Raw genomic sequence first — 26,345 nt, 5'->3', positions numbered from 1 at the left:
AAATCCCACAAGGGAGCTTCTGTGATTTTTTGTTCTAAAGTTTTTGCAATGACAGATTCACAGGGGTACTTATGGAACAAGACTAACTACATAAGCCTAAATTTTGCATTAGTCTAAGTTGAGCTCATTTTAGATTTTTCCCCAATTCTGCCTCACTTAAATAATCAGAAAAGGGTAATTTTCTCGACAAAAACATTTTTTTATTTTGCAAGGGTGTAGAGACATGCGTCCACTTCAATCTCAATTGCATCAAGTACATGCAATGTAGATTCCAGCATAATTCCATGCATTCCCTCCTGAATTTCCATTCACTCATGAACAAGGCCCCTGCCACCCATGAGCTTATTGTGGATGATTACATAAACATTTTGGTCTTGACCAAAACTTAGCTGAGGGAAGCTAATACCTTCCCCCTAAATGAAACCTCCCGCCTGACTAATCTTCCACTACTTGCCCCACCTCTGGCACCTTCTCCTCCTTTCAACATCATCCCTTGTTCCACCACTTTAATTTCATCCTTGGAAATTTCAACCTCTATCTCAACTCATCATGTTCTCTCTCCTCTGATTCACTGCCCTCCAATCCTCCCTGAGATCTCCCCCTCCTTGTAACTTTTCTTAACCATATACACAGCCACCCTCTTGATCTTTGTCATTTACTTGGCCACAGTAGCTGTATTTTTATAGCTCCAATCACAGGTAAGACCATCTCTGATCACTTCTTTGTATTCCTCTCCACCCACTTCCCCATTAAAACCATTACTCTCTCTCACCCTCGTCATTGCCTTCTGGTACAGCCCACACCTCCTCTCCCTTAAATCCAAGGGCAGAATCTTCTGGTCGATGGTAAAATGGCGCACAGTGACATCGGGCGTGCGTCCTGACGTCACTGCGTGTCATTCTGATCTTCAGTTCGGCAGGCGCGCACTGGAGTCAGCTGCACACCCACCGAGCTGTCAAAGGCCTATTAAGGCCACTTATCAACTCATTGAAGTAGTTGTCAGGGCTGCCCATCCAACCTTAAGGTTGGCGGGCAGGCGAAGAGCCCAGGCAGCCTTCGCATTTTTCATGGAACCTCATCCACGGGTGGGATGAGGTTTCATGAAGGGTTTATAACTTTAATAAAAATCTCTATTAAAATTCATTGACATGTCCCAGCTCTTGTGACGCTGTCATATGAGGGGGCATGTCTGAATAATTTTTAAAATTTTTTTTTCAAGTTTTCCTAATCAAACTAATCTCCCTGAGGTAGCTCTGTGCCTCAGGGAGATTTCTGCGCTCTTTCGCACGCATGCGTGAAAGAGCACAGGCCCCGACTCAGCCTCTTCCCCCCAACCGCACAGGGAGCGCTCAGCGCTTCCGGGCACGCGTCACGCTGGGCGGGCCTTAATTGGCTCGCCTACGTAAAATGGCGGCGCGCAGTCAATCGCGGGTGGCGATGGGTTCCGCGCCCGCCCATGCCCGCTCCCGCACAGCCCCCCCCAACGGGGGGAAAATTCTCCCCCAAGTGTTGCAGCCTTGAACAGATATGCTGGACAACTGATTTATCTATCTATCGCCAAATCTGGCAGGACCATATGAAGCACTATTGGGTCCCACAGTCCTCTGCCAAAACTGTTCACAATTCCAACATCATTCTGGAATGTAGAGGTAATGGCCAGCTTCTTGTCTCTACTGAAAACCATCCTTTTAAACCCCTTTTCCCCTGTCTCCTCCACCCTCACCTGCAATAACAAATGTGAGGAGCTCATGGATGTTTCTTTCACTAAGATTGAGATAATCTGTTCAGCTGCTTCCCTCCCATCCACTAGCCCATCGGGCTGAGCTCCCTCTAAAGCTTTCCCCTGTGCTAATCCTCAACTTACATCTTTCTCCAGTTTCTTTCCTATCTCCCCTCATGCCCCCCACCCCGACTCCCAGTTCAGTTCGTCCATGAGGCTCATCTGCTGCTCCCTTGACCCTATTCCCGCAAAATTGCTGACCACCTGACTTCCCTTCCTGGCTCCTACGTTAGCAGATATTGGCCAGGATTTTACATGACTTTAATAAAAAAATTAAAGTGGGCAGGCTCGGTGGGAGCGGGCGGGGGTGGTTGCAGAGCCGTCCACCACCCGCGATCGGCTCGGCACCGTGATTTCATGCGGGCAAGACAATTAAGGCCTGCCCAGCGTGGATCGCGAGCGGCAGCACCGAGTGCTACCTGTGCAGGTGGGGCGAGGAGGGAGAGTCGGGTTCAGCACTCTTTCGTACATGTGCACTAAAGAGCGCTTCAATCTCTCTGAGGCACAGAGCTGACGCCGGGAGATTGAAGCGCTTTTTAAAGAAGTTATTAAAAACATTAAAATTTAATGTGGCTGTGTCACATGAGATGGGACATGCTTTTATTTTCAAAATAAAGTTCTCATATAATCAGTATTAGCTTTAGGAAACCTCATCCCACTTATGGATGAGGTTTCCTAAAAAACGTAAAGGCTGCTTGGCCTTTTCGCCTGCCTGCCGACCGTTAGGTTGCACGGGCAGCGTAAATTTGGAGTTAATCAGTATGTTAATGGCCTTAATAGGCTCTCAATTATCTGCGGGCACGCAGCCGACTCTGGCGCACGCCCGGCAAATGAAATATCGCAAGACAGTGCGATGACGTCAGGACGCACACCCGACATCATCGCGCGTCATTTTACGTTCCGGCGTGTCGGGCCTGTCCCCGCACGCCGAATGTAAAATTCTACCCATTGTTAATGGTCCTCTCTCTTCAGGTATCGTCCCTCTCTCCTTTAAACCTGCCATCATCACCCACTCGCTTGAAAAAAACAGCCATTGACCGCTCTGTCCTTGCAAACTGCAATCTCATCTTCAACCTCCCTTTCCTTTCCAAGGATTTTGAACATGCTGTCACTTCCCAAATTGTTGCCCATTTTCCCTATTGAACTCCATGTTAAAACACATTCAGTCAAATACTGGGTATGTATCCCAATAGTGTGTTTGCTGTGTCAGTTCTCCACTTGTCTTGATGGTGAAAGGGCCAAGCCTACAGCTAGCTCCCTTTCCGAAGTCTGCCTGTGCTAATGACTGTGTAGGTATGCTCTGTAAATTACCCTTTTTCCCACAGAACAACATGACATAAGCTCTACACTGTACTTATCTATAGATTTCTGGCTAGATCAGCTGGAAAACTCTGTTGCTCCTGGGCTAACCAGTTTTGCTTGTTTTCAGTTCACACACTCTGGCATTGAGTAGAACATGTATTTTACCATAATATATTTTCTCAGAATCAAGAATTGCTTTATTGTTGTGACATAAAACATCCAAAACATTGCTTAAGAATTGTAAACCATTTACCTGCATTCCTTCTCTGCTGTCGCTTTTCCCTCCTTGTTCTCCTTCTAACTCTTAGTCACGTCTCAGTGGATAGCACCCTCTTGCTTCTTCGTTGGAAAGTCATGGGTTCAATCACTGTTCCAGAGACATCAACTAGTCAGGTAATCCCAGTGCAGTAATGAGGGAATGTTGCTCTGTCAGAACAGATGTCTTTTGGGTGTCAAACCGAGGCCCCCATATTCTCTGTTCTGATGGATATAAAAGATCCTGTGGTGCTATTTTGAAGAGGTTCAGGGGAATTTCCCCGGCACTCTTAAGTGATTACAACAAGTCCAGGAAACCATTCCAGTCTTGAGTGAGGTCAGACAATCACTTCTTTTTACCTTCTATATTTCCCCTCACAGAAGCCAGCTCACAACCAGCTGACCTCCCTTTGTTTCTTTTACCCGTCAGCATCCCACAAGCCGTAAAGAGATGGATAATAAATTAATCTGCGTTTGTTCCTTTTAGTTGACAAAGACCAAATAAACTCCCTGAACTTGGTGCAGTATTGCTTTGGAGATTTATACCCGAAACAGGCAGACAAGACCTTAGTTTAGTGTTCGAGGACAGTATCTCCAGCAAAGTGAAAAATGCTATGGGATTTTTCTGAACTGAAAGATGGCGCTTTGATTTAACATTTATTCTGGTGTTGGGGGCAACATTAGATTGGAGCTATCAGAATTTCATTGCTGAGGACAAGCTTGCTATTGTTCTTAATTGCAGTCTATTAACCCCTGCCCTCCAATCTGAGATCATGATTATATTTTTTTATTCGTTCATGGGATGTGGGCGTCGCTGGCTAGGCCAGCGTTTATTGTCCATCCCTAATAAAGCATAGTACACAATACCTGACTCTCTGATATTTTCTATCAACTCAAACGTAATAAAACACTTTGTTAGGTCTCAGCTGGAGCATTGACATTTCTGGGCAGCACACCATAGGAAAGACGTAAAGGCCTTAGAAAGGGTACAGAGGAGCTTTACCCACCATGATGAGGGACTTCAGTTATGAAAAAAAAGGCTGGGAAAGTTAGGCCTGTCCTCCTTAGAAGGGAGAAGATTAAAAATGACCCGAGAGAGGTTTTCAAGATGATGAGAGGTTTGGATAGAGTAAATACTGAAAAGATATTCCCTCTGGTGAGAGGCTATAGATTTAAAATCATTGGTAAAAGATCTAAAGGGGAGATGGGAATTTTTTTTCACTCGAGAGTTGCTGGAACCTGGAACATTCTGTCTGAAAAGGTGGTGAAAATTGTTTTCATAAATAATTTAGAAACGAGTTAGACAGGTAGTTGAGGATGAGGAACTTATAGAAGAGAGAGTATATATGACTAAGCACAGCTTTCAAATGGCCTCCTTTTGTACTGTAAGTTTGTTATGATTCTATGGAACTCAGATTTCAAATAGACACATTTTGTGTCTCTGATCCTCTTTGAGATGTGAAACCCAGTTTCCATACCCACTAGCCAGTTCAGCTGAGAGGATGGACTAGGCTGAGTTATTAACTTGTTATCATGTTGTCCTTGGGGAAGAAAGTACTTAATTGCTCCTAGCTAGCATCCAGACCTACCAACACATAAAGAGGGGATAGGTAGGACTGTGTTTGAATGACAGCTGACTAATTCAGCCCATTGAAAACTAGATTTGTGCAATACTAAGTGGAGAATTATTGGTTTATAAGAGTTGCCAATGCCCCAGGATTGTTCTTAGCCTCCAGGAGTTGAAAACTCAATCTCCAGGACACTGGTGTGTGTAATCCTGAAGAAAAATCATCAAGACATTAAAAAAGATAGTTTTTTTAAAAGAAATTTCTTTGACCAACTCTCTACCAGGTATAAAAATATTGAAAATGGGGGGGGCAAAAGGCTGTTTGGCTGACAGGCAAACATCATCCAATTGGGTAATGAGTCTTTTTGCTTTCCAATTGGCATTGCAAGGCAATACGTCACAAGGATGGATGTGTTGGCAGACGAATGGCTGGAGTATGGGGGACAAATCATGTGATGAAACCTCCAGAAATACATTTAATCAACCCTATCGGCTTAAGGTTAATTTTAGCAAACACTTATAGTTTCAAACATGCTCTTTATTTTCTTCTGTGCAATACCGAGGTAAAGCATTCCAAATTACAGTGATTGAAAGCTTTATAAAAGGTCTGGACAAACACCACATTGATACTGGAACTGTGTTTGTTATTGAGTTCCATAGGCAACTACCCACGAAAGGCTGCATGCAGTGATCAATCATCAAACAGCTCTGAGTCAGAGGACACTGTCAGGGAACTTCCTGTGCTTGGCTTTATTCAAAGCTACAGCAATACTGACTCAGCAGAAAATAAACTTTTTAAAGAGGAATTTCATTATCAACAACAGTATAATCTTCGATGCTAAATCCCAACAGTTCTAGTATTAACAGTTCCAAGTCACAATGTGGGTTTTGCTTTTATTCTTCTCATCCTTAGTGTAGAGAGCTTGTTAGTTGTAGTATCATCAGAGGTCCTAGTTGGCAAGTTTTATCCACTACATCGTTTGGTTAGGAACAAAAAGGCAAGGCCATTCAGCACCTAAAGCTTGTTCCACCATCCAGTTACATTATTGCAACTCTGTCTTTTTACCCACCTCATGTGATGCAAATCAATCTCAGAAATGTCCCATTTTCTCTTTAAAGCATTTCCAGTTGATTGGTAAATTTCAGATTGTTCTAGTTTTGCTAGCAAAAGTACATCTTCAGTAATAGGCCTGGAGGACTGTAGAGTGTTTTGACAATTTTCACTTTTAGTTTTAAATGTTTTTTTGGCAGATAGTCATACAAGCAAAAGATGGCCAAAAAAGCAACATTTGATCGGGTAACAGCACATTTGAAATACTTCACGGAAAAGGACAAAGCTGTAGGAAATTGGCTTTTTTACATCAGGTTTTCTTTTTTATTCTTTTGCGTATCTTTTTCCAACATTGTGGTTGATTCAGGGATGTGACTTCCAATTCTGAGTGCATGCAGCTTTTAGTTAATACATTTTATTGATATGTGGAAAAGTTTCAGGGCTTCCAAATACAGTGGGCTTAGATTTTCTGTTGAAGTTAACTGTGGTAGCAAGTACCAAAAGAATGGAACGTAAAATTCCTGAAAAGCAAATTGACTGACTTACCGCCTTTCCGCTTGATTTCTGAGATTTCCCAAGGGAATTTACAGAGGACACAGAGGGAGCAATGCTATTGTTCAAATAGAAACATAGAAAAAACAGAAAACTTACAGTATAGAAGGAGGCCATTAGGCCCTTTGTGCCTGTGCCGGGCAAAAAACAATTCTCCAGCCTAACCCAAGCTTCTGTGTGTATATTAATTGTGTTTAATTGTATGCGGGTGGTGGGCATTTACTGGGGATTCACTTGAGTCCCTATAAATAGACATGGACTGAAATCGTGGTTCTTAGCTTAGGAGGTATATACTTGTAATGTGTAATTCTGTGAATAAATATATAATTGTATGAAGGCAAAATACTGCGGATGCTGGAAATCTGAAACAAAAACAAAAAATGCTGGAAAAACTCAGCAGGTTTGACAGCATCTGTGGAGAGAAAGACAGAGTTAACATTTTGAGTCCGTATGACTCTTCTTCAGAGCTAAAGGGAAGTAGAAATGTGGTGAAATATATACTGCTTAAGTGGGGTGGAATAGGTGCAGCTGGATAGAAGGCCAGCAATAGGTGGAGGTAAAGCAGAGATTGCGAAATATGTCATAAACAAAAGGTCAAAGTGTTGTTAATAGTGGTGGTACTAGCTGATGGTGACATTAAGAGTGGAAAACAGAATGTAATAATGGCAGGACCAGGGTAAGCACTCTGGAAAGTGACAGATGGCTCTGGTGGGGACGGGGTGGGGGGAGGGGACGATGGTGGGAAAAAAGAGCGAAAAGGCTAAAAGCTGGGGATAAAACAATGAATAAAACCCTACTCTGATGTTTGTCACATTGTGAGCCAACCAGCCTCACTGAAACTTTGCCTTTTTTCACGAGGGTTTCCAATCTCCACATTTGAAGAACTTGCCTTGGAAATCTCTCCAAACATCACTGCCACTCAGGTGGCTTCAACAAGGTTCCACCTTCAGGGTTTGAATCTCACCTTCTGAAATTCCTTTCCCCTGGATCTCCGACTGCACTCAAACTTCACCTTCCAGGCATAATTTCAGATCCTCGGCCATGCCAAGCAGAACACCACTGCTCCAAAAAGCCCACAGCAAAGGGCCGCCAATCTTCAGTTGCCTCCTCGGATCTTCAGGGCTTCTCTCAAACCCACTTCACTTCAAGTCTGCTCCCAGCAGCTCTCTCTTTACCTCAGAGCCTATTTGTCAGCTTCTTTCTCTCAACTTTACCTAACAGGATCTGTTTCTGATCTCTGTCCTTGTCCCTTACCTGGGATATTGTTCTGGAACCTCTTTCTGTCTCACTCTCTGGTTTGGGACCTTCTCCCTGACCCCCTTCCCGTGTCTTGCTCCCTGGGGCACCTTCCTCCAGAATGGCCCTCTGGTTCCAGGTCACCTGACCTGCAGTTTCACACCATTTCATTACTTTGCCTCCTTTCCTTCTGCGCATGTGCACAGGGCTAGTTCCTGGCCGGAAGACGCGAAAACAAACAAAATTGCATGTGTGGCCTATTCTCGGTCGGCACATGCACAGAAGGCCTAAGGCCAGCTGGGAACTGGAGTTCCCAGCCTCCGACTTCAGGTTAAAGCAAATATTTGCGTTTTGCTGCATTTTCAATTTAGTATACTATATTCACTGTTCACACTGTGATCTCCTCTACACTGGGGAAACCAAACACATACTGAGTGGCTGCTTTGTGGAACACCACTATTCATGTTGTACGAACATGGCCCCGAGCTTCCTGTCGCTTATCATTTTAATTCTCCACGTTGTTCCCACTCTGACCTTTCTGTCCTTGGCCTGCTGCAGTGTTCCAATGAAGTTCAACACAAGCTCAAGGAACAGCACCCCACCTTTTGTCTCGGCACTCTACAGCCTAATGGATTCCACATTGAGTTCAACAATTTCAGGTCCTAACCTCTGCCTCCATCTTGTTTTCTATGTTTGTTTTTGCTGTGTTGGTTTTGTCTCATTTCTTTCTTTATCCTTTCATGTTGCTGTGATTAGCATTCACACATGGACACATATGTTGTTTCTTTACTATTCCCATTACCACTCTCTTTGGCCTTTGCATCATGAAATCTTTTGTTGTTTAATCTATCCTGCCCTCCAACCTATCACAGATGTTTCCTTTTGTTCTTCTGCATCCTCCCCACTTAAGCCACCAGCTCAAATCCTATTGCCTTTCTATCTTTCTTCTGCTCTGATGAAAGGTCATCTTGACCTGAAATGTTAACTTTGTTTCTCTCCACAGATGTTGCCATGCCCGCTGAGTATTTCTGGCATTTTTCGATTTTAACTGTAAATTGTTGGGGTTTGGGTTACCCTCCAATGTCCTAAGAATCTGAACCATACAACCAGTGGAAGAATGAGGTGGATATGCGAACACAAGTTCGGAGATATGTGTGAAAAGATGAACATAGTCATGCATACCACAGCCGACTATGGACTCTGTGAAAGGAATCATGCAGTGATTGATGAAATGCTGCATAAAACTTTAGCTGATCAACCAGACTGCAAGTTGACCAGCATGGAGCATGGGCAATTCTTGCAAAGAATTCGCTCCAAATAGTTGGGGGATATAGTCCTTATCAATTAGTCTATGGCAAAATTCCAAATTGCCTTTTGTGCTGTGTGACAGTGCTTCTGATCTAGAAGGAACTACAGCTAGGTCAATTTTCTCTGCACATTTGAATGCTTTACATGTAAGGATATGGCTTTCATCAAGGCTGAAGTCTCAGAGAAAATTTAGACAGCACCGATCATCGTGCAAGATCGTAAGAGACAGAATTTAATTCAGGAGATTGGGGGCAGAATTGTCCATGCCCGTTGGTGTCGGGTGTGTTCGGTGGCATGAGCGGGCAATATGATGAGAAGGCCAAAAATTGGTTTCACCATGTCGTGAAACCAGTTTGCAATCGCCGCTCCGCCCACCTATGGTTGGCCACGTTTCCTGCAATCGGACGTCAGGAGCCTCATTGTAATATATATGTATATCATTATAAGTCCAGCTCACTGGAGTTGTCTACCCCCTGCTTCACCCACATCAGTGTGATTGCACGCCGACGTGTTTCACAACAGCATATAAAAGGTGTGCACTTGGCGGGCTGCACTTTGAGGGGAACTCAGAGGTGAGTACACAGTAACGTTTTGGAGCACTCACCCGGGACGCCTGTTGGACTTCAAAGTTGAAGCACGCTGTGGGGTGTGGGGGGGAAAAGGGCTGCCCTGCGGTTGAAGGTAGCACACAAGCAGGTGCAGGGTGGGTGTGTGGGCTAGGGAAGCAACCACGCATTAGGGAAACCTTGTATAAAGTGAACATTTGGTCTGCAGCTGAGACAGTTCAGGCGCAGCCACATTGATATTATTGGAATCGGACCTCTAGCTTCTCTGCCCACTCAAGCAACACAGAGACATCAAAATGTGACCAAGTGCCCAGAGCTTTTCATTCCTTGGGCACAGGCTCCAAACTAATGAGTGTTTTAGTGGACTGCAGAATAGTTGGATGCCTGGGCACATTGTACAATCTCCTTGCTAAAGCAGGCTGTGGAGCAGTCACTGGTGGAGGCGCTCACAGCCCCTTGCAATGTCATCACCCCAGTTTGGACCAGTTTCCCCCAAGGTTCAAGCTAACAGTGCAGCCTTGCAGTGTGGGTTAGGAGAATGCCTGTGCCTGAGCTGAGGGCACAGCATGCAGTCCAGTGGGCAAAGCTGCCGCCAATCGGCCAGGTGGAGTGGGGCGGAGGTGGGTGGGGTTTTGGGCAGCCATGCAGCGCACTAAACTCTGGCCATCCAAGTGGTGGCCAGCACTGTCCGTGATGCATTAAGGGGCCTTCACCCATGCTAACACATGCGTCTCTCTCTTTCATCCTGCAGGAGGAGTACATCAGGATCATGAAGCCTGGTGAACTAGCTGTATGCCTCGTGGCGAACAACGTGGTAGAGCAGCGCCGACCTCACCATCAGCACAGGATTGGTCCAGATTGTGGCCGGCCAGCTGGATGGCTCTATTTTCAAAGTCGGTGAGGACCTTGATTTCAGGCATTCCTCCACCAGCCTGTGACCTCTCCCTCTTGTTGTGTACCAGCTTGCCCTGCATGAATAGAGATGGAGAGAGTGTAAGCAGGCTGCCTGCCAGGCCAGATGATAAGTATGCCTGGCATGTGTGGATGGTGATTGGTCCCATGGACAAGATGAGGACAATGAAGGTACGTGTGAGACAGTGAATGATGATGTCCCTTGAAATGGCAGTGAGTGAATGGATGTGTGATGGGTTGGGGAATGTGTGAGTTGATAGTGATGAGAAGAGCGACTTACCCTGCGAGAACGGAGGAGATCATTCATCCTCTTGCAGCACTGGGTGGCTGCCCTCTTTTGAAAGGCATTGGCGCAGACCAATGCTGCCACCGACTCCCAAGCAGCATTAATGAGTTTGCTGCCCCTCCTACTGCCAGAGTGGGGCTAGAGGACATCACGGCGGGCCTCCACTGCGTCCAAAAGGCGCTTGAGGGACACAGCATTGAACCTGGGGGCTGCAGTCTTTTTGCCTTTTAGAGCCATATCTTCTTTGCAGTGGTCCTGGGCGGGAAGCACTGAGAGGTGTGCGTGCGGCTGGACTTTAAATATGGCGCCCAGCATGCTGGAGTGGCAAGGTGAAGGCGTGGCGGGCGAATGTGAGCCCGCCTGCCCACCACGGAAACAGCATGTTTCCCGGGAATGGATAATTAATGCGGCAGGCTTGGGATGATATGGCGTGAGAAGCCGCCATTACGGTCGGTGGGTAAAACATCATTTTACCCGCCCGCTATCGCACTTAGTGCAAATCTGGGATGATTCCGCCCTTGGTCTATTTTAAAAGAGAGGGTCGTGGGGAATACGAATTGCCTGGTAAGGAAATAGGTCATGATAATAAAGACAGCCGTTATCAAACATGGCAAACTGTGAAGGTTCATTAATTGGAACTAATGACCAAATCCTGGACTCGATGCAATTGAAAGAAGTGAACGAGGCACTTTGCACCTTAAGTGCTGGTGTATTTTGTGATGAAGGTCTTGAGGAATAGAATATGGTTGATCAAGAGCTGGTTAGTGGTAATCTGAATGATCGTGATGCAAAAGATCACTGTTGTAAGGGTTGTTTGTTGTCTCATGGAAGGGTCTGAAAGCTTGTGTGGTTGAACATTAAGGCTAGGAATTTTCCCTCATCAAGTGGGCTCGGTGGGGGCGGGCGGGAGCGGTCAGGAAGCCGACCACCTCCCGTGATCGGAGCCAGACTGCGATTTCACGCTGGTGGGCCAATTAAGGCAGCAACTTCTTAATTACCCTTTCTGCCTGCTGTTGTGCCTGGCTGTACATCTGATTGAGTCTTCCAACTCAGCTTTGATATGAACATTTTCTTGTGGAATAGCTTCACTTTCTTTTTGCGGGTTTTGTTTCTTTTGGGTAATGTCAGATAACTTTCCTTCATTCACAACCAGCTGCTCGCTCCACACTGTCACCTGCTGTTGCAGTTTGGGTAATGTGTCAGCACTTTCACAAAGTTCAATTTTTAAGCCTTTCAGCTGCTTCTCAGCTTCTTCTTCCCTGTGCACTAAACCCTTTGGCTCATGCACTTCATTGCACTGACATGGCCTGTGAGCAAGTTGTGGTTTGCTTAGGTATTGTCTCCCTCGGCCTGGGGTCGCCTGTCTCCCTCGGCTTAGGGTCGGCTGTCTCCCTCGGCCTGGGGTCGTCTGTCTCCCTCGGCCTGGGGTCGTCTGTCTCCCTCAGCATGGGGTCTCCTTGCTGCTTTGGTGCTTTATTGGTCCTTTATTTAAGGTCTGCACTCTCCACCACTTGAAGTTCAGAATAAACTAAACTAAAAGGCTTTTAGTATTTCATCAAAACTAGCTGAAGATTCACCAATGACTCGCATTAGGATTACTTCATCCGCAAATACACCAAACAAGTATAAAAACCTATTAACTTGGCCTTCTTCTGATCTCTTGCTCAATCCTGATGTAATCTAAAAATTTTCTTCTCCATGACGACCAATTTTGGGCCTGGTTTGGCCCTTACCTTAGCCTAAATTGGTCTGGTAAGGTTACTTAGCTATTCATGGCTGTTTTAGGGAATAGCTTTAAACGGGGAGTACTGCATTCATTTTTTTTTCTTTCAAGGTGGCTCCACAGTAACCTTCTTTTTTATTCTGTTTGTTCTTCCAGGGCCTGTCGGGTTTCAACAGGCTCCAACTGCGTTGACAGGAATAGTTTTTTTAAACTTATTACCTCCACATAAAATAATTAAAACAAGCACGATCCCCAGCCACGATCAGCCCCCGACCGTGATTTCACGTTGGCTGGTAAATTAATGACCAGCCAGCGTGAAAGGTGCACTGAAAGGCTCAGCGCTGTCAGGGTCGGGGTGGGAGGAGTGCAAACGCTGAAGTCAGCACTGGCGCAGGGGAGCACGGAATGAAAGCTCCCTGAAGGCAGAGAGCTGCCTCAGGGAGCTGAAGAATTTAAATGTGAAAAATAAGGATGTTAAAAACTGGGAAAAAACGCCCACACCTCACCAGAACACATGGATGATGAAAGTTCGATTCAAACATTTTTTCTTCTTTTCTTAATTAATATTGGAAACCTCATCCCGCCTGTGGATGAGGCTTCCTGTAAAATGCAAAGGTCGCCTGGCCGTTTTGCCTACCAGCCAACTGTAATATTAGACAGGCAACAAAGGGGGGGCATGCTTCCAACTCCTGCGTGCGCCCGCCGGCCGAAATATCACGCGAGCGTCCAGAAGTCATCACGCACCATTTCACGGTCGAGCAGATCGGGCGCGCCCCCACATGCTGAGCGAGAAGTTTGGCCTAAGAAGTTTGGGCCATCTAGTGGATTTTTAAACCTGAGAGATGTAGTGGAAGGCGATTTTTCAGCTCTGCCTTCAGTTTCAAAGCTTTCTCTGTTCATTGAATCAAGCTGGGCCACCGTATGTTATGGTGCGGGCTGTGGACCCATGCTGCAGCTTTCTCCCAACTGTGCTCTGGGATGCTGGTGCTGATCCTGATTGCTGCTGATTTTAAAATCTAATATCTGCTTTTTTACTATATTTTGCTCACCCTTTATGTAATTTGGCTGGGTCCCTTGACTCAGGTTTTTCTTTTCATCTGCCTTTCAGACTTTTTATTTCTTTTTTTGAATGTTCACAGAATCACAGAATCACACAGTGCAGAAGAGGCCCTTCGGCCCATTGAGTCTGCACTGACACGTGAGAAACACCTGATCTACCTATCTAATCCCATTTACCAGCACTTGGCACATAGCCTTGAATGTTATGATGTGCCAAGTGCTCATCCATGTACTTTTTAAAGGATGTGAGGCAACCCGCCTCCATCACCCTCCCAGGCAGCGCATTCCAGGCTGTCACCACCCTCTGGGTAAAAAAGTTTTTCCTCACATGCCCCCTAAACCTCCTGCCCCGCGCCTTGAACTTGTGTCCCCTCGTGACTGACCCTTCAGCTAAGGGGAACAGCTGCTCCCTATCCACCCTGTCCATGCCCCTCATAATCTTGTACACCTCGATCAGGTCACCCCTCAGTCTTCTCTGCTCCAACGAAAACAACCCAAGTCTATCCAACCTCTCTTCATAACTTAAATGTTTCATTCCAGGCAACATCCTGGTGAATCTCCTCTGCACCCCGTCCAGTGCAATCACATCCTTCCTATCATGTGGCGACCAGAACTGCACACAGTACTCCAGCTGTGGCCTCACCAAGATTCTATACAACTCCAACATGACCTCCCTACTTTTGTAATCTATGCCTCGATTGATAAAGGCAAGTATCCCAAATGACTTTTTCATCACCCCACTAACATGCCCCTATGGACACATACGCCAAGGTCCCTTTGTTCCTCAGAACTTCCTAGTGTCATGCCATTCATTGAATACTTCCTTGTCAAATTACTCCTTCCAAAGTGTATCACCTCACACTTTTCTTTATAAGTCTCCCATGTGGGACCTTGTCAATGGCTTTTCCAAAATCCATATAAACTACTTCAACTGCACCATCTTCATCTACACACCTGGTCACCTCCTCAAAAAATTTTGCTCAGCCTTTTGTGATCTGGCTAGGTCCCTTGACTCTGCCTTAGTGTTTGATCAGGTCTGGCAATGGAACTTTGTTGGGCGATTTTTCAGCTGTGTCTTTGATTAAGGCACGCTTCTCACAGGTCAGACAGCAGTTCCTTTACTTTTTCATATTTTTGGGATTTTGGGATCCATCCTTCACTGCCACCATGTTGTAAAGGTTGATTGCTATCTCACTGAGAGGTCTGGAGGCTTGTGTGGTTGAACATTAAGTGTTTATTAATAACTCATAACCATATACATCTCCAGGGTATAGACCTGCATGGGTGCTGTCTCCATGCTGACTTCTTCTAGACTACTACTGTACTCAGTCTGTTATCATGTGATTCTCTCCATCAGACTGTGGGCTGTACTTTTTCCCCACTCCCACATTAACCCCTGCTATGTCCGAAAACCCTTATACGACAATCATATCCAAAGGCCAATTGCCCAGTATGAGTATTCAGGGTTGATATATACATATCAGAAGGGCCAATGGAGGGATGTGACAATTGTGGAACATGCAGGAAAAGCTAGTTTAGTTTGGAAAGTTTAAATGTTGGTTGAATGTTCAGGATAATGGCCAAGGAATGAGATTGATGGATCGATGAAAGAGTGGGAAGTAAGAAAACACAGTGCAAGTACTGCTGGTGGGTTTGGAAGTAACTCTCGTGTCAGGGAACAATAATGTATTGAAGAAAGATCCTCTGGTAGTACAAGAGGACAATCTCCCAGTAGCGATCCTGACAGACATAAAAGTGCAAGTAGAGGCCACAAGCTTGAATGAAATAAAAGTCACAGAACAATCTCATTAACGAGCAAGAAGCAGAAGTCCTCATGGTCATGAAGTTTTGATGGTTGCCAATAATCTTGAGGATAAACTAATAAGAAAGATAAAACAAAGGGAATTAGATAGTTGGAGAAAGTTTGGATTCTGAGGTCACCAGAAAGGATCGACCAGCTTTGTCACAAATGTGGATTTGTACTGAAATGGTCCTTGCAGATGGAACTGAAAGAGCTAACGTAATGTTAGCCGCCAGATGGCTACCGAGTGATACAGATGTTGACGGTCCGACAGCTGAAAAAGTAATTTTCGAAATCGGTTTAGTTCTTTCGGCCACTTATTCACAGAAGTGTAGCTCAATCGACATAAAAGCTACATTTCTGCTGGGTGATACTTTTTAGCGAGAAGTGTTTCTGAAACCACCCAAAGAGGCAGCAGGTGCAAAAGGGAATCTATGGAGATTAAACAAATGCATCAATGGCCTGAATGATGCTCCCAGTTTCAGTGAGATCTGTTTTGCTGAAAATAAGTTGTGTTCAATTAAAAGCAGATCCCACACTGTTTTATTAGGACCACAAAGGAAAACTGTCAAGCATCTTCAGCATGCACGTTGATGATTTCTTATGGGGTGGTACTGTGGAATTTGAGAAATGTGTTATTAATAAAAGTGGAGTAGAATTTAAAATTGGGAATCAAGCTTTTAAATATATTGGTATAGATATTAAGCAGAGTAGGCCTGAAATAACTTTAAATCAACCATCCTATTTAGAGATGTTATTCCCATCCCAGTTAATTGTCCTAGGTTCTCACAGAAAAATAATGTTATAATAAAAAAGAAAGAGGGCATTTAACAAGTTTATTCATCAGGTGAATGGCTTATACACTCAGACTAGACCAGGTGCCAGTTTTAATGTATTGGAGTTAAGTATGACCATGAAACACCCTAAAGTCGATAATGTTTTAAGGTCAAATTGAAAACATTAAATCCAGAGAAATGCGTACTTATGTACACATTCTTAGGTGGCCCAAAGAACATGAAACTAGTCATTTTTAGTGATGTTTCACATGCTAATCTTCTTGATGGGTATTCTAGTGTACCTATTTCATAATATTTTTATGGGTGAAAATGGGAAACGTCCTATAGCTTGGAAGCTAAGAAAATAATAAGTGTTGTTAAAAGTACTTTGGCTGCTGAAATACTGTCTCTACAGGATTATTTTTGTCAAATGTTTTAAGGGAGATTCTTTACAATGGATGTGCTGAAGATAGTATATCCATTGGATGTTATGTAAATAATCATTCATTATCAGATAATATGCACTCAGCAAAAGTATGTTTGAGAAAAGGTTACATTTTCACCTTGCTGGCTTGAAATAAATAATGGAGAGAAAGGAAATCTCTAAAATTAAATGGATGCATGTATGTAATCAGTTTTCCGATTGTTTGATGAAAAGAAAATGCATGTAGAAAGAAATTGTTAGGGGTCATACAGGAGGGATGACTTGCAATGTAATGCTTTTGAAAGAGTATGAAGGTTTTTGATTTAATTTGCTTTGAAATTTTGGTTGTACATATGAACTCTATTTTTTTATTTAAAGAGAGAGAAGGGAATTGGTTAATTGTATATTAATGGTGTTTAATTGTATGCAGGTGGTGGGCATTAACTGGGGATTCACTTGAATTCTGATAAGGAGACACAGACTGAAACAGTGGTTGTTGGGTTAAGAGGTGTCTGCTTGCAGTGCATAGCTATGTAAATAGGTGTGTATAAAAGTGTGTAAAGGTTGGCTCCAGTTCAATCCATCACAACTGGTTTTCTGGATTGCACATCTTGGTCTACAACCCTGTAGGTTCTGGCACTTCAAGAGCATGTACAAGTATTTTTAAACACTATGACGACACATCCTTGCAGAAGAGCCTCACGCCCTGCACTCCACTACTGAGTGAAAGATCTAAGGCTGTGCCACTCACAGGTCAGATCTTTCACCTGAATTTCATACCACAGTCAGTCACACAAAAGGAATGGTTGGGGATCTCTCTGCATTTGACGATGGATGCTAAGCTCCAAAGTATAGACAGAACAGACAAAATTAGCTAGCATTCCTGCTCCAGTCATGCATAGTATAAAGCATGCGTGTGTTTGTGTGTGTATGAATACTGGATGAGGACAGCATCAGACTGGGGTTAGATGCTGCCATCGGTTGAATAGCCTATTGATGATAACTCACTTGTGCAAGCTGCATTGTGTGTAGTGCATGTGTGAGCATGTATGAGAAAGTGTCTGTCTGTATGTCTGCGAGAAGGTTTGTGTGTGTGTATATGTATAACTACTGTGTGTGTGTAGATGTGTGTGAATTTGCAAGCGAGTGTATGTGTGCAAGAACGTTGCATATGTATGGATATATATTCTATAATTGCATGAATGTGTATCTGTGTGAGATAAAATGTGTTAATATTGGTGTTTATGTGTGTATATAACTATACAGGTGTGTATGTGTGCAGGAATGTGTGTGTATATGAGAGTGAAAGCATGAGTGTATATAACAGTGTGAATGTGTATGTGTGCAGAAAAGTGTAAGAATGAGTGAGTGTGAGAGAACATGTGTGCACGTTTATGAGTATATGCAAAAATGTGTATATATGTGTATGTGAGGGTGTGTATAACTATGTATATGCGTGTGAGAGAATGTGGGTGAGATCAGTGTGCATGTTTGTGAATGTATGTATATGTATGTGAGTGAGTCTGTTTTTAAGTGTAAGAATGAGTGTGGAACTGTGCGAGAATGTGTGTGTGTATATATAAGTAAGAGTGAGTATAAGTGTGTCTGACTGTATGTGTGTGTGTGTGTGTGTGAGAGAGAGAGAATGTGTATACACTGGAAATAAATGTGTGATTGTGAACTCAGCCAACCCCAGCTATGTAAAAGGTAGGCGTGGAATGTATCAGGAACAGTTTGCAGCAGGCGGATTGGCTCCTGGTGCCGCACGTGGTTTCACAGCTGATTTCCTGTGGCAATGTTTATGTCAGTTTCCCGAAGCGATCGGTGAACATGAAACCCTAAAAGAGAGAGGAAAACACTGGCTCCACGGAGATGGCCGAGTCCAACGCGATCCCGGTGCAAGACGAGAACAACTGTCCCATCAAAGTGGACCACGACCGCAAAAGGAGACAGTTCGAGGTCCGGTTGAACGGTAAGCAGCAGAGATTCTCTCCATATGTGTCTCACCTTTGTTTTCAACCAAAGGGAGATTATACTCCTTAAAAGGGCAAACGCTTTCTCTGACAAACATCTCATTTCCACCCCCACCTAATTCCGCAAAGCAACAAACAATATTCAGCGTTAAAAACTTAAAGGGTCTTTTTACACATAAAAAAATGTTCTACACCTTGTTTTTACCAAGCTATTTATAACCCCAATGGGCCGAAAGGTTAACCCTTTATTTGCTCCGTCTCTGTTGTTTCCGACTCTGACTCCTGCACCCCTCCCCAGCCCCACTCCCTTAATTATATCTCCCGCAGAAATGCCCCTCACTCCCAGTCACTAGAAGGGGCATTACTGTTATCCCCAATGTTGATGTGATTTCTCCCATAATTCGGTGTAAAAATCTAACCTGGACGTCGTGCCTTTTAAGTGGACTTTTTCCTGGCCTGTGCGAGCTGCATTGCCAAGTTATATAAAGTTGAAGCCACACGCCCTGCCTTTGAACTGAATGCGAGCTCGGGGTAGATGTCAGGGAGGTGGGGGTTTGGCTGGGCGGAATAAACTGTATTGTATAGGGAATAGCGGATATTCAGACCGTGGCCTCATCCCAGGGGACTCCTGTTGGGGTACAGCTCCAAGGAGGGAGCTTGCCCCTCCTCCCCCCGTCAAGTGGCTATTTGGAAGCACTGTACCTGCAGAAGCCGTAGGTGGGGAATAGTGGAAGAGGCAGGGACTTCATTGCTGCGACCCTCATCCTACAGGTAACCCCCCCAAGGGGCTCTGTGGACAGTCCTCAGGTACAAGGACTGAATGATTTTCATCTCATCTGTCTGTCCAATCCATGGAGTGCTGAAAACAATTTTAAGACCTCGGTCCCACAATTCCCATGAGCAACAATTAGTTTAACAGCTTCCATTTACTGGCACCTTTCAAAATAGCAGAATGTCCCAAAGGTGTTTCATAGGAGTGTAATGAGGCAAAAAATTGACACTGCGCTAAAGAAGGAGGGTTTTCCTTAATCCTTTCATGGGATGTGGATGTCACTGGTAAGGCCAATATTTATTGTCCATCCCTAATTGCTTTGAGAATGTATCAATATGGGTGACTAAGAGCTTGATTTAAAGAGTTCCAAGGAGCATCTTAAAGGAGATGAGAAAAGTGGACAGCTTCAGGGAGGGAATTCCAGATTTTAAGAACAGGATGGAGGTTGTGGCTGCTCATGGTGGGACAAAGCAATTGGAGGAATGCAGAGTCATTCAAATGTTGTAAGGCTAGAGGAGGTTACAGGGTTAGGAAGGAGTGAGGCCTTAGAGGGATTTGAAATTGAGGATGCGAACTTTAAAATGGAGGTTTTACTGAGCTGGGAGCCAGTGTAGATCAGTGAGCATAGGTTGATGGGTGAACTAGATTTAGACTAGTGAGGATCCAGGCAGTAGAATTTTGGTTCAGCTCATGCTTACAGAGGCTAGATGATGAGACCAGTTTGGAGAGTATTGGAGTGGTTGAGTCTGGGATTCATGGATAAGGGTTTCAACAGATGATGGACTGAGGCAGTGGGCAAGATGGGTGATGTTACAGAGGCGAACGTAAGTGGTCTTTGTTACAGAGTGGTTATGGAGCTGGGCTGAAATAGGATGCCAAGGTTGGTATCAGTCTGGCTCAGTCTGAGACAGTGACCAGGGTGGGGGTTGAAATCGACAGCTAAGGAACAGAGTTTGTGGTCCCGTGGGTGTTACATCTGAGAAGCTGCTGTTTTAAATAACTCAGTATCACAAACAAAAGTCACTTCACTTGAAAATATTTCATGATATTTGAAGCACTTCTGAGCTATTTCCGGGAACCATGATAAGCTTATGTATAAATGCAAGTTCTTCCTTTTAGAACACAATTTGAACATGGAGCCAACAGCTCCTCCCATGGACAGCAGGCTCCCATGCAGTTTTTGCATGGTGATATCCATTGTAAGGATTACCGATTGCAGCCCCGGGAGGTTCTTGGGGTAAGTATTCAGAGTGATAGGGTGTGGAATTCACAACCAAAATCCTCAGCACAGCAAGGTCCCAATCTCCATCCTGCCAACAGAAAATGGCTAGAGGTTCATGATCACAGGGAGAGAAAGGAGATTGATGCTGAAGCTGTGCTCGCACAACTCCTGGCAGTTATTAAATGGAGGAGCCTGGTGACCCACTTGGTTTAGCCATGATGCCCGTTTGTCAAAAGTAAATTATTGTTCACCTCCGCCACTCCCCCCTTGGCACAACTTAGAAGTAGTGTGGAACTTAACTACTGCAGGACAAAATAGTCAGCCAGGGTTCCTGGTCCAGCTGGCCATCTGTGATTCATACTCGTTATAGAAAGAAAAAGAAAGACTTAGTTTCTATAGCACCTTTCACAAACTCGGGACATCTGAAAGTACTTTATAGCTAATGAAGTACTACTGAATTGTAATCACTGTTGTATTGTCAGAAACACGGTGGCCATTTTGCACACGCACACAGCAATGTGATAATGACTGAATAATCTGCATTTTAGTGATTTTGGTTGAGGGATAAATATTGACCAGGACACCGAGGAGATCTCCCCTCTTCTCTGTAATAGTGATATGGGAGTCTTTGCATCCACGTGAAAGGGCTGACAGAGCCTCGGATTAACATCTCTTCCAAAAGACTCCCTCAGTATTGCACTGGATAGTCAGCATAGATTTTGTGCTCAAGTCTCTGGGAAGGGGCTTGAACCCGCAATCTCCCCAAGAAGCTGTTGAGGCTGGGGGCCAATTGAAAATTTCAGAAGTGTGATTGATAGATTTTATCAAGACAATGGTAATAAGGAATTTGGAACCAAGGCAGATGGATGGAACTAAAAAAAATCAACCATAATCTAATTGAATAGCAGAACAGGCTCCAGGAACTGAACCTATGACAGTGTGAGCCAAGGCTGACAACTGGGAAGAAGCAATGTGTCAACCATCATCAGGAGAGGATCCAACGTACCTGTAAGGTATTCATGTCATGGTCACTCCTTCCTGATAAGCTATGGTTCCAGGATTGCAGGTGCCTCAACTGAACAAAGTTGCAAACTCTCTAGGATTGCCCTTCAGTCTCCCAAGAATTAAAGATCCTGGACACTGCAGTGAGCAACCACCCCAAGGCACCAGCACCCTCTCTATCACCCCCCTCCACCCCCACCCCACCGACCTGCTCTTCACCACAGGAGAAAAATCTGTTGGGGAAAAGAAAGTGTTTATTTTTTTTTCATTTTCTTTGAACATTTTTCTTTATGAATTCTAAAACTATTGTAGATGGGGGAGCTGCTATTTGATTAGGGCGGAGCTGTTGGAGGTGAAGTGATAAAACCTCCAGGAATGCTGTTGGCAGCCCTACAGTGAAGTGTCATTTTTTTCTGTGAATGGATCTGGATAGACACGGTTGGAAGACACAAGGGTGGTGGTGGATGGAGGTGGGGGTGAGATGTGAAAATGGCAGCTGACCCTCCCTTTGCCTACCCTTGTCCCATTTCTACATATCTGTACTTAGGGGCAGGGGGCTAAGCACGCAACAGGCGTCCAGTGCTGCTACAGCTCCCCAGGCTATCCCTCGTATTAGAGGGTGAACACTGAGGACTAGGCCTCAGGCCTGCGGTTGCTGTGCGAGAGCAGCCTCCTCTCAATGCCTCTCCAATACTACATACAGAATCAGGAAATCTCATTATGTTGGCATGGGGAGTGATGTCTACTCAGGTTATGTGTTTCTGCCATGAGACTTCATGTGACTGAACAGGCCGATTCTCAACCTGCATATCTTTGGCCATGTGGGACAGGTCGACCCATAAAATAGCAGGGCCTGGAATGCAGGATTTGCTTCCTTTTCTTTCCTTCTTTGCTGCTGCTCTGCCTCATCATTAAGGTGTTGGACTCTCAGCATGATGTAGCTTGATGGACAGGTTGTTGCCATTCTGAATGATGAGTAGCAAGCGCCATCCAGTCATTAAGGTCAATGCCACCATCCTTCCAGGTGAACTTGAGAGTGCCTTTGAAGCGCTTTCTTTGCCCTCCCCTAGAGTGTTGGCCATTTGAGAGTTCAGAAAACAGAACATGTTAGGTGAGACGTTTTTCAGGCATCTGGACACAGTGTCCAATCCAATGAAGTTGATTTTGCCTGAATGTTTATGGACCCGGCTTGAAGAAGGACACTAGTATTTGGCTCAATGGCCCTCCCATTGAATCCGGAGGATGCGGTGGAGGCATTGCTGATGGAATTTCTCTAGATCTCTTGAGTGTCACTGATGCACAGTCTAGGTCTGACTGCGGTACATGAGTGTGGTGACTTCAACTGCTCTGTTCACTAGGACTTTTGTTGAGTTGCAGAGGTCTTTGATGTCAAGTACTTGCTGCCATAGATTGTAGATAGTTGAGCTGTCACAGCTGATCCAGTGTTGGATCTCCTCGTCGGCGGTGACTTTTTGAGAGAGGTGGGCTGCTAGGATATGGGCAGTGCTCAACATATTCAAGAGTCTCTCCTTCAACATACATAGGAGGTGATATATTTGGCTGACCAGTACGTGGGCTGATATGAGTTTTGTTTTAATAGGACAGACAAAGTTTTTTTGTATGCAGAATTGAAGAGATCAAGAGTGGCTTGCAAATCGGGTGTAGATTAGGGGTGGGTGAATTGCAGACACCAATTCTCATGCGGTAAAGAAATCCAATTTACTCTTGTACCACAATCAGCATTGAGATTAGAGTTCCCAAACCTCCAAAATTGGCCTAGAGTTCCCAGGTATTAAAGATTAACCTCCAGAACACTGCTGCAAGTCAATGCCAAGAGGAATGAAACCACTGGGATGGTTCTTTTCAAAATTACTTTTCATTTTCTTTTAGTCATAATAATATTAGTGATATTTGACTTGTGAAGAATTAGCCAATCAAGTAGTAATGAGCAGGGCCTGGGAGAAGAGGGTGCAGGCGGTGCCATACACCAGTGCCATACACCAGTGCCTGGAGCGAGGAGGGGCCTGGGCTACATGGTTTAAACAGAGTTTTTCGTTGCCCAGACTGAGCAGCCAGAGCCGCAAACTGGCTTTGAAAAATTAGAAGCAGAGTTTAGATCTTCTTAAAGCCAGTCTATCGGTGTCAAGTCAGTTTCACTAGTTGCTGTGCTGCTGCTTCCCACCTTCGGGCAACTTCGTGGTTCCGATTTTTTTATTTTTTGAAAAGCCCACCAGAAAACCACAAAGCTGGCCGAAGATTAACAGCAGTGCAGTAACTATTAGGAGAGTCTTCTGGCTTGAAAGATTGTAGGTGAAATCCTTTTGGGGTGGGGAGATTGGAAGAGGGGTGGGGAGAGGTTGGAAGGGAGGGTGGGGCAATTTGGAGGGGATTGGGGGAGGTTGGTGTTAGGGGAGAGGTTGAGGGGGTGGTTGGGAGGAGGTTGGAGGGATCAGGGAGGTTGGAGTGGGGGTTGGGGGAAGTGACAAGGTGGGTAAGGGGTAGGTTGGGAGGAGGTTTAAGTGTGGGTTGCGAGGAGGCTGGGTGGATGCTGGATGGGTGGTGGGGGGGTTGGAGGGAGGTTATATAGATTTTGGTTTTTTTGTAGGCACTTCCTAACATCAGTTGATTGCTCTGTGATTAATTATCCTCAGAATTGGCCCTCCAATTTCACTATTGCCACTGTTACTCTGCCTACTCCATGCAGGTGTAATGAAAGACAAAACCTACATTTTTACAGCACCTTTCATGATGTCCCAAATTGCTTTACAGCCAATTAAGTACTTTTGAGTTATAGTCATTGGTACAATGTAGGCAATGTTGTCAAATGGCAGAGCAGGCTCAAGGAGCGAAATGGCCTACTCCTCCTGCTAATATGTATGTCCGTATGTCATTCTGGGATGGATGAGATCAAATGGGCTAGATGGCTTTTGTCATCCATAATTATCTTACAGATAGAATGTGGAATCATGGCTGGAGTTCTGTTTATTTTGTTGCTAATGAAAGTTTATTGTGAGTGGGCTTTATGGGGTGAGATTGCCAAGTCAGAAGTACGTAATGGGCTCATGGTGAATGAATAACCTGTTTTTATCCTGAACATGATTCTCAAGAATTTTTTCTATTGTCTTGAATCTTGTCCCACTCTATCTTGGTGCTTTTTATGAGTTTTATGAGGTATTGAAATATTGCGATAATGTTGTGTTGCATAGTTGATATTGAAAATATATTGTAGTGAGAAGAAGCGATCAGCAGAGTCTTCAGACTTTCTGATCAAGAAAATGCAGATACAATTGTGAACTATTCAGTCTTTGCCCCCTGGCCTCTTAAAAGTTGTGTTGCACAGAGACACTGGAGGGCTCCAACACTTCTCATTGACAGTGAAGACCTATGTTGTTCAATCATTCAACTGTGTTGCTCAGGAGTCATTTGATCTTTTCTATCCCGTGAGATTACTGATAAAATAGAATCCAAATACACCCCTTGTATGAAATAATTATACTGAATAATATCATGCACCCAGGCAGAAGAAAGTTTTCTTCTACTCCTACAAAATGGAAAAGATCTTGTGCAGTTTATCGGCGTACAAATATTGAATCTTTTCCCCAAATATGAATTTACTGTCACCATGCCCATATGGTGTGATGTGCAGAACATATTAATGAGGGCTGAGGCAGTCACTGAAATCAGTGTTATTGTCTGCACAGTGTTATGAGTAACCAATGCGATATTTTCCTGTCAAATTAACAATATTGCACAATGCTGTTAAAGTAAATGTTGTACTTTCTGGTTTATTTAATAGCCATGGTGGGATCACCTATAGGGCGTACACAAACTAACACTGCATTGTATCATTGCTGCTCTTAATATTAATAACCCATATTGCATATATATTGGGCGATATTTGTAACCAAATGGCAACAATGGGCATTATCATTTTACCAGGGCCTTCGTGATTGTTTGGTGAATTTTGAAAAAGGAAAAAATATATCATGCAAAGTTGAGGAGGAGAGTTAAAGTAGGGGGTGGGGGGGTGTGGGGTGGGTGTGGGCAGCAGGGCAATAAGGGGCCTGGAAACAATAGATGCACCAGGGCCCATGATTTCTCTCCCTGGCCCTGATAATAAGCCTATTCACTTTCCAATTGGCCATGAGAAGGTGGGACACTGCAGGGCTGGACACGTTGAACAGCCAATGATGGGAGCATAGGGGTGGGACAGTGGGAGGCAGGAAGTTATGCGATGAAACTTCCTGGAATACATTCAACCTGAGTTGGCATAGCCAGTCGAAGTATCTCAGGAATTTAACTGATCTGATTTTCCTTCCATGTCGCTCTAAGGTTAAAGCGTTGCAGAAAATCCTCTTCAAATTTTGAATTGCACGCAAGCTATGGACATTTAAAAATGTTACCCATTTCCCTCTGTGGAATTTTGTGTGGAAAGTTATCCCAGCCTCAACTTATGGCCTCATTTTCAAATTAGTTTGGAATATCACCCTTGCTGTTTGATATTTCAGAGACTGGAGTGCTCTCTAAAAACTGTTAATTATAGCAAGCGCATAAACTGAAAATCAAGCAGGAATAAGATCCACTGTCAATAGTGAGGAAGATTGTACCAGTGAGATTTTATATCGAGAAACTGAGGCTGAAGCACTCTCATTTCTGGGTCAGAGGTCGCGGGTTCAAATCTCACTCCTAAGACTTAAGCGCACAGTCCAGGCTGATGCATTGGTTCTGAGGAAGTGCTGCACTGGTGGAGGTGTTGTCTTTTGGATGACTGAAACTGA

The 26,345-nt window shown here is 44.4% G+C and overlaps 1 protein-coding gene across 1 annotated transcript in view; it reads left to right on the top strand.

Annotated features, from left to right (window-relative positions):
• The first annotated feature begins 18,373 nt into the window (after positions 1–18,373).
• The window catches only part of natd1 (protein NATD1), a 32,078-nt gene continuing 24,106 nt past the window's right edge, over positions 18,374–26,345 (top strand). The window contains exon 1 of the mRNA XM_078558570.1: positions 18,374–18,570. Within this exon, the coding sequence (XP_078414696.1) occupies positions 18,471–18,570 (100 nt within the window). The 5' untranslated portion in view covers positions 18,374–18,470. The remainder of the gene's footprint in view (positions 18,571–26,345) is intronic.

Source organism: Cetorhinus maximus, chromosome 15, assembly GCF_964194155.1.
Source record: "Cetorhinus maximus chromosome 15, sCetMax3.hap1.1, whole genome shotgun sequence".
In the NCBI taxonomy this organism is placed as follows: Eukaryota; Metazoa; Chordata; class Chondrichthyes; order Lamniformes; family Cetorhinidae; genus Cetorhinus; species Cetorhinus maximus.
The sequence above is the reverse complement of the archived record's forward strand: the minus strand, read 5'-3'. Positions and strand labels throughout refer to the sequence as shown.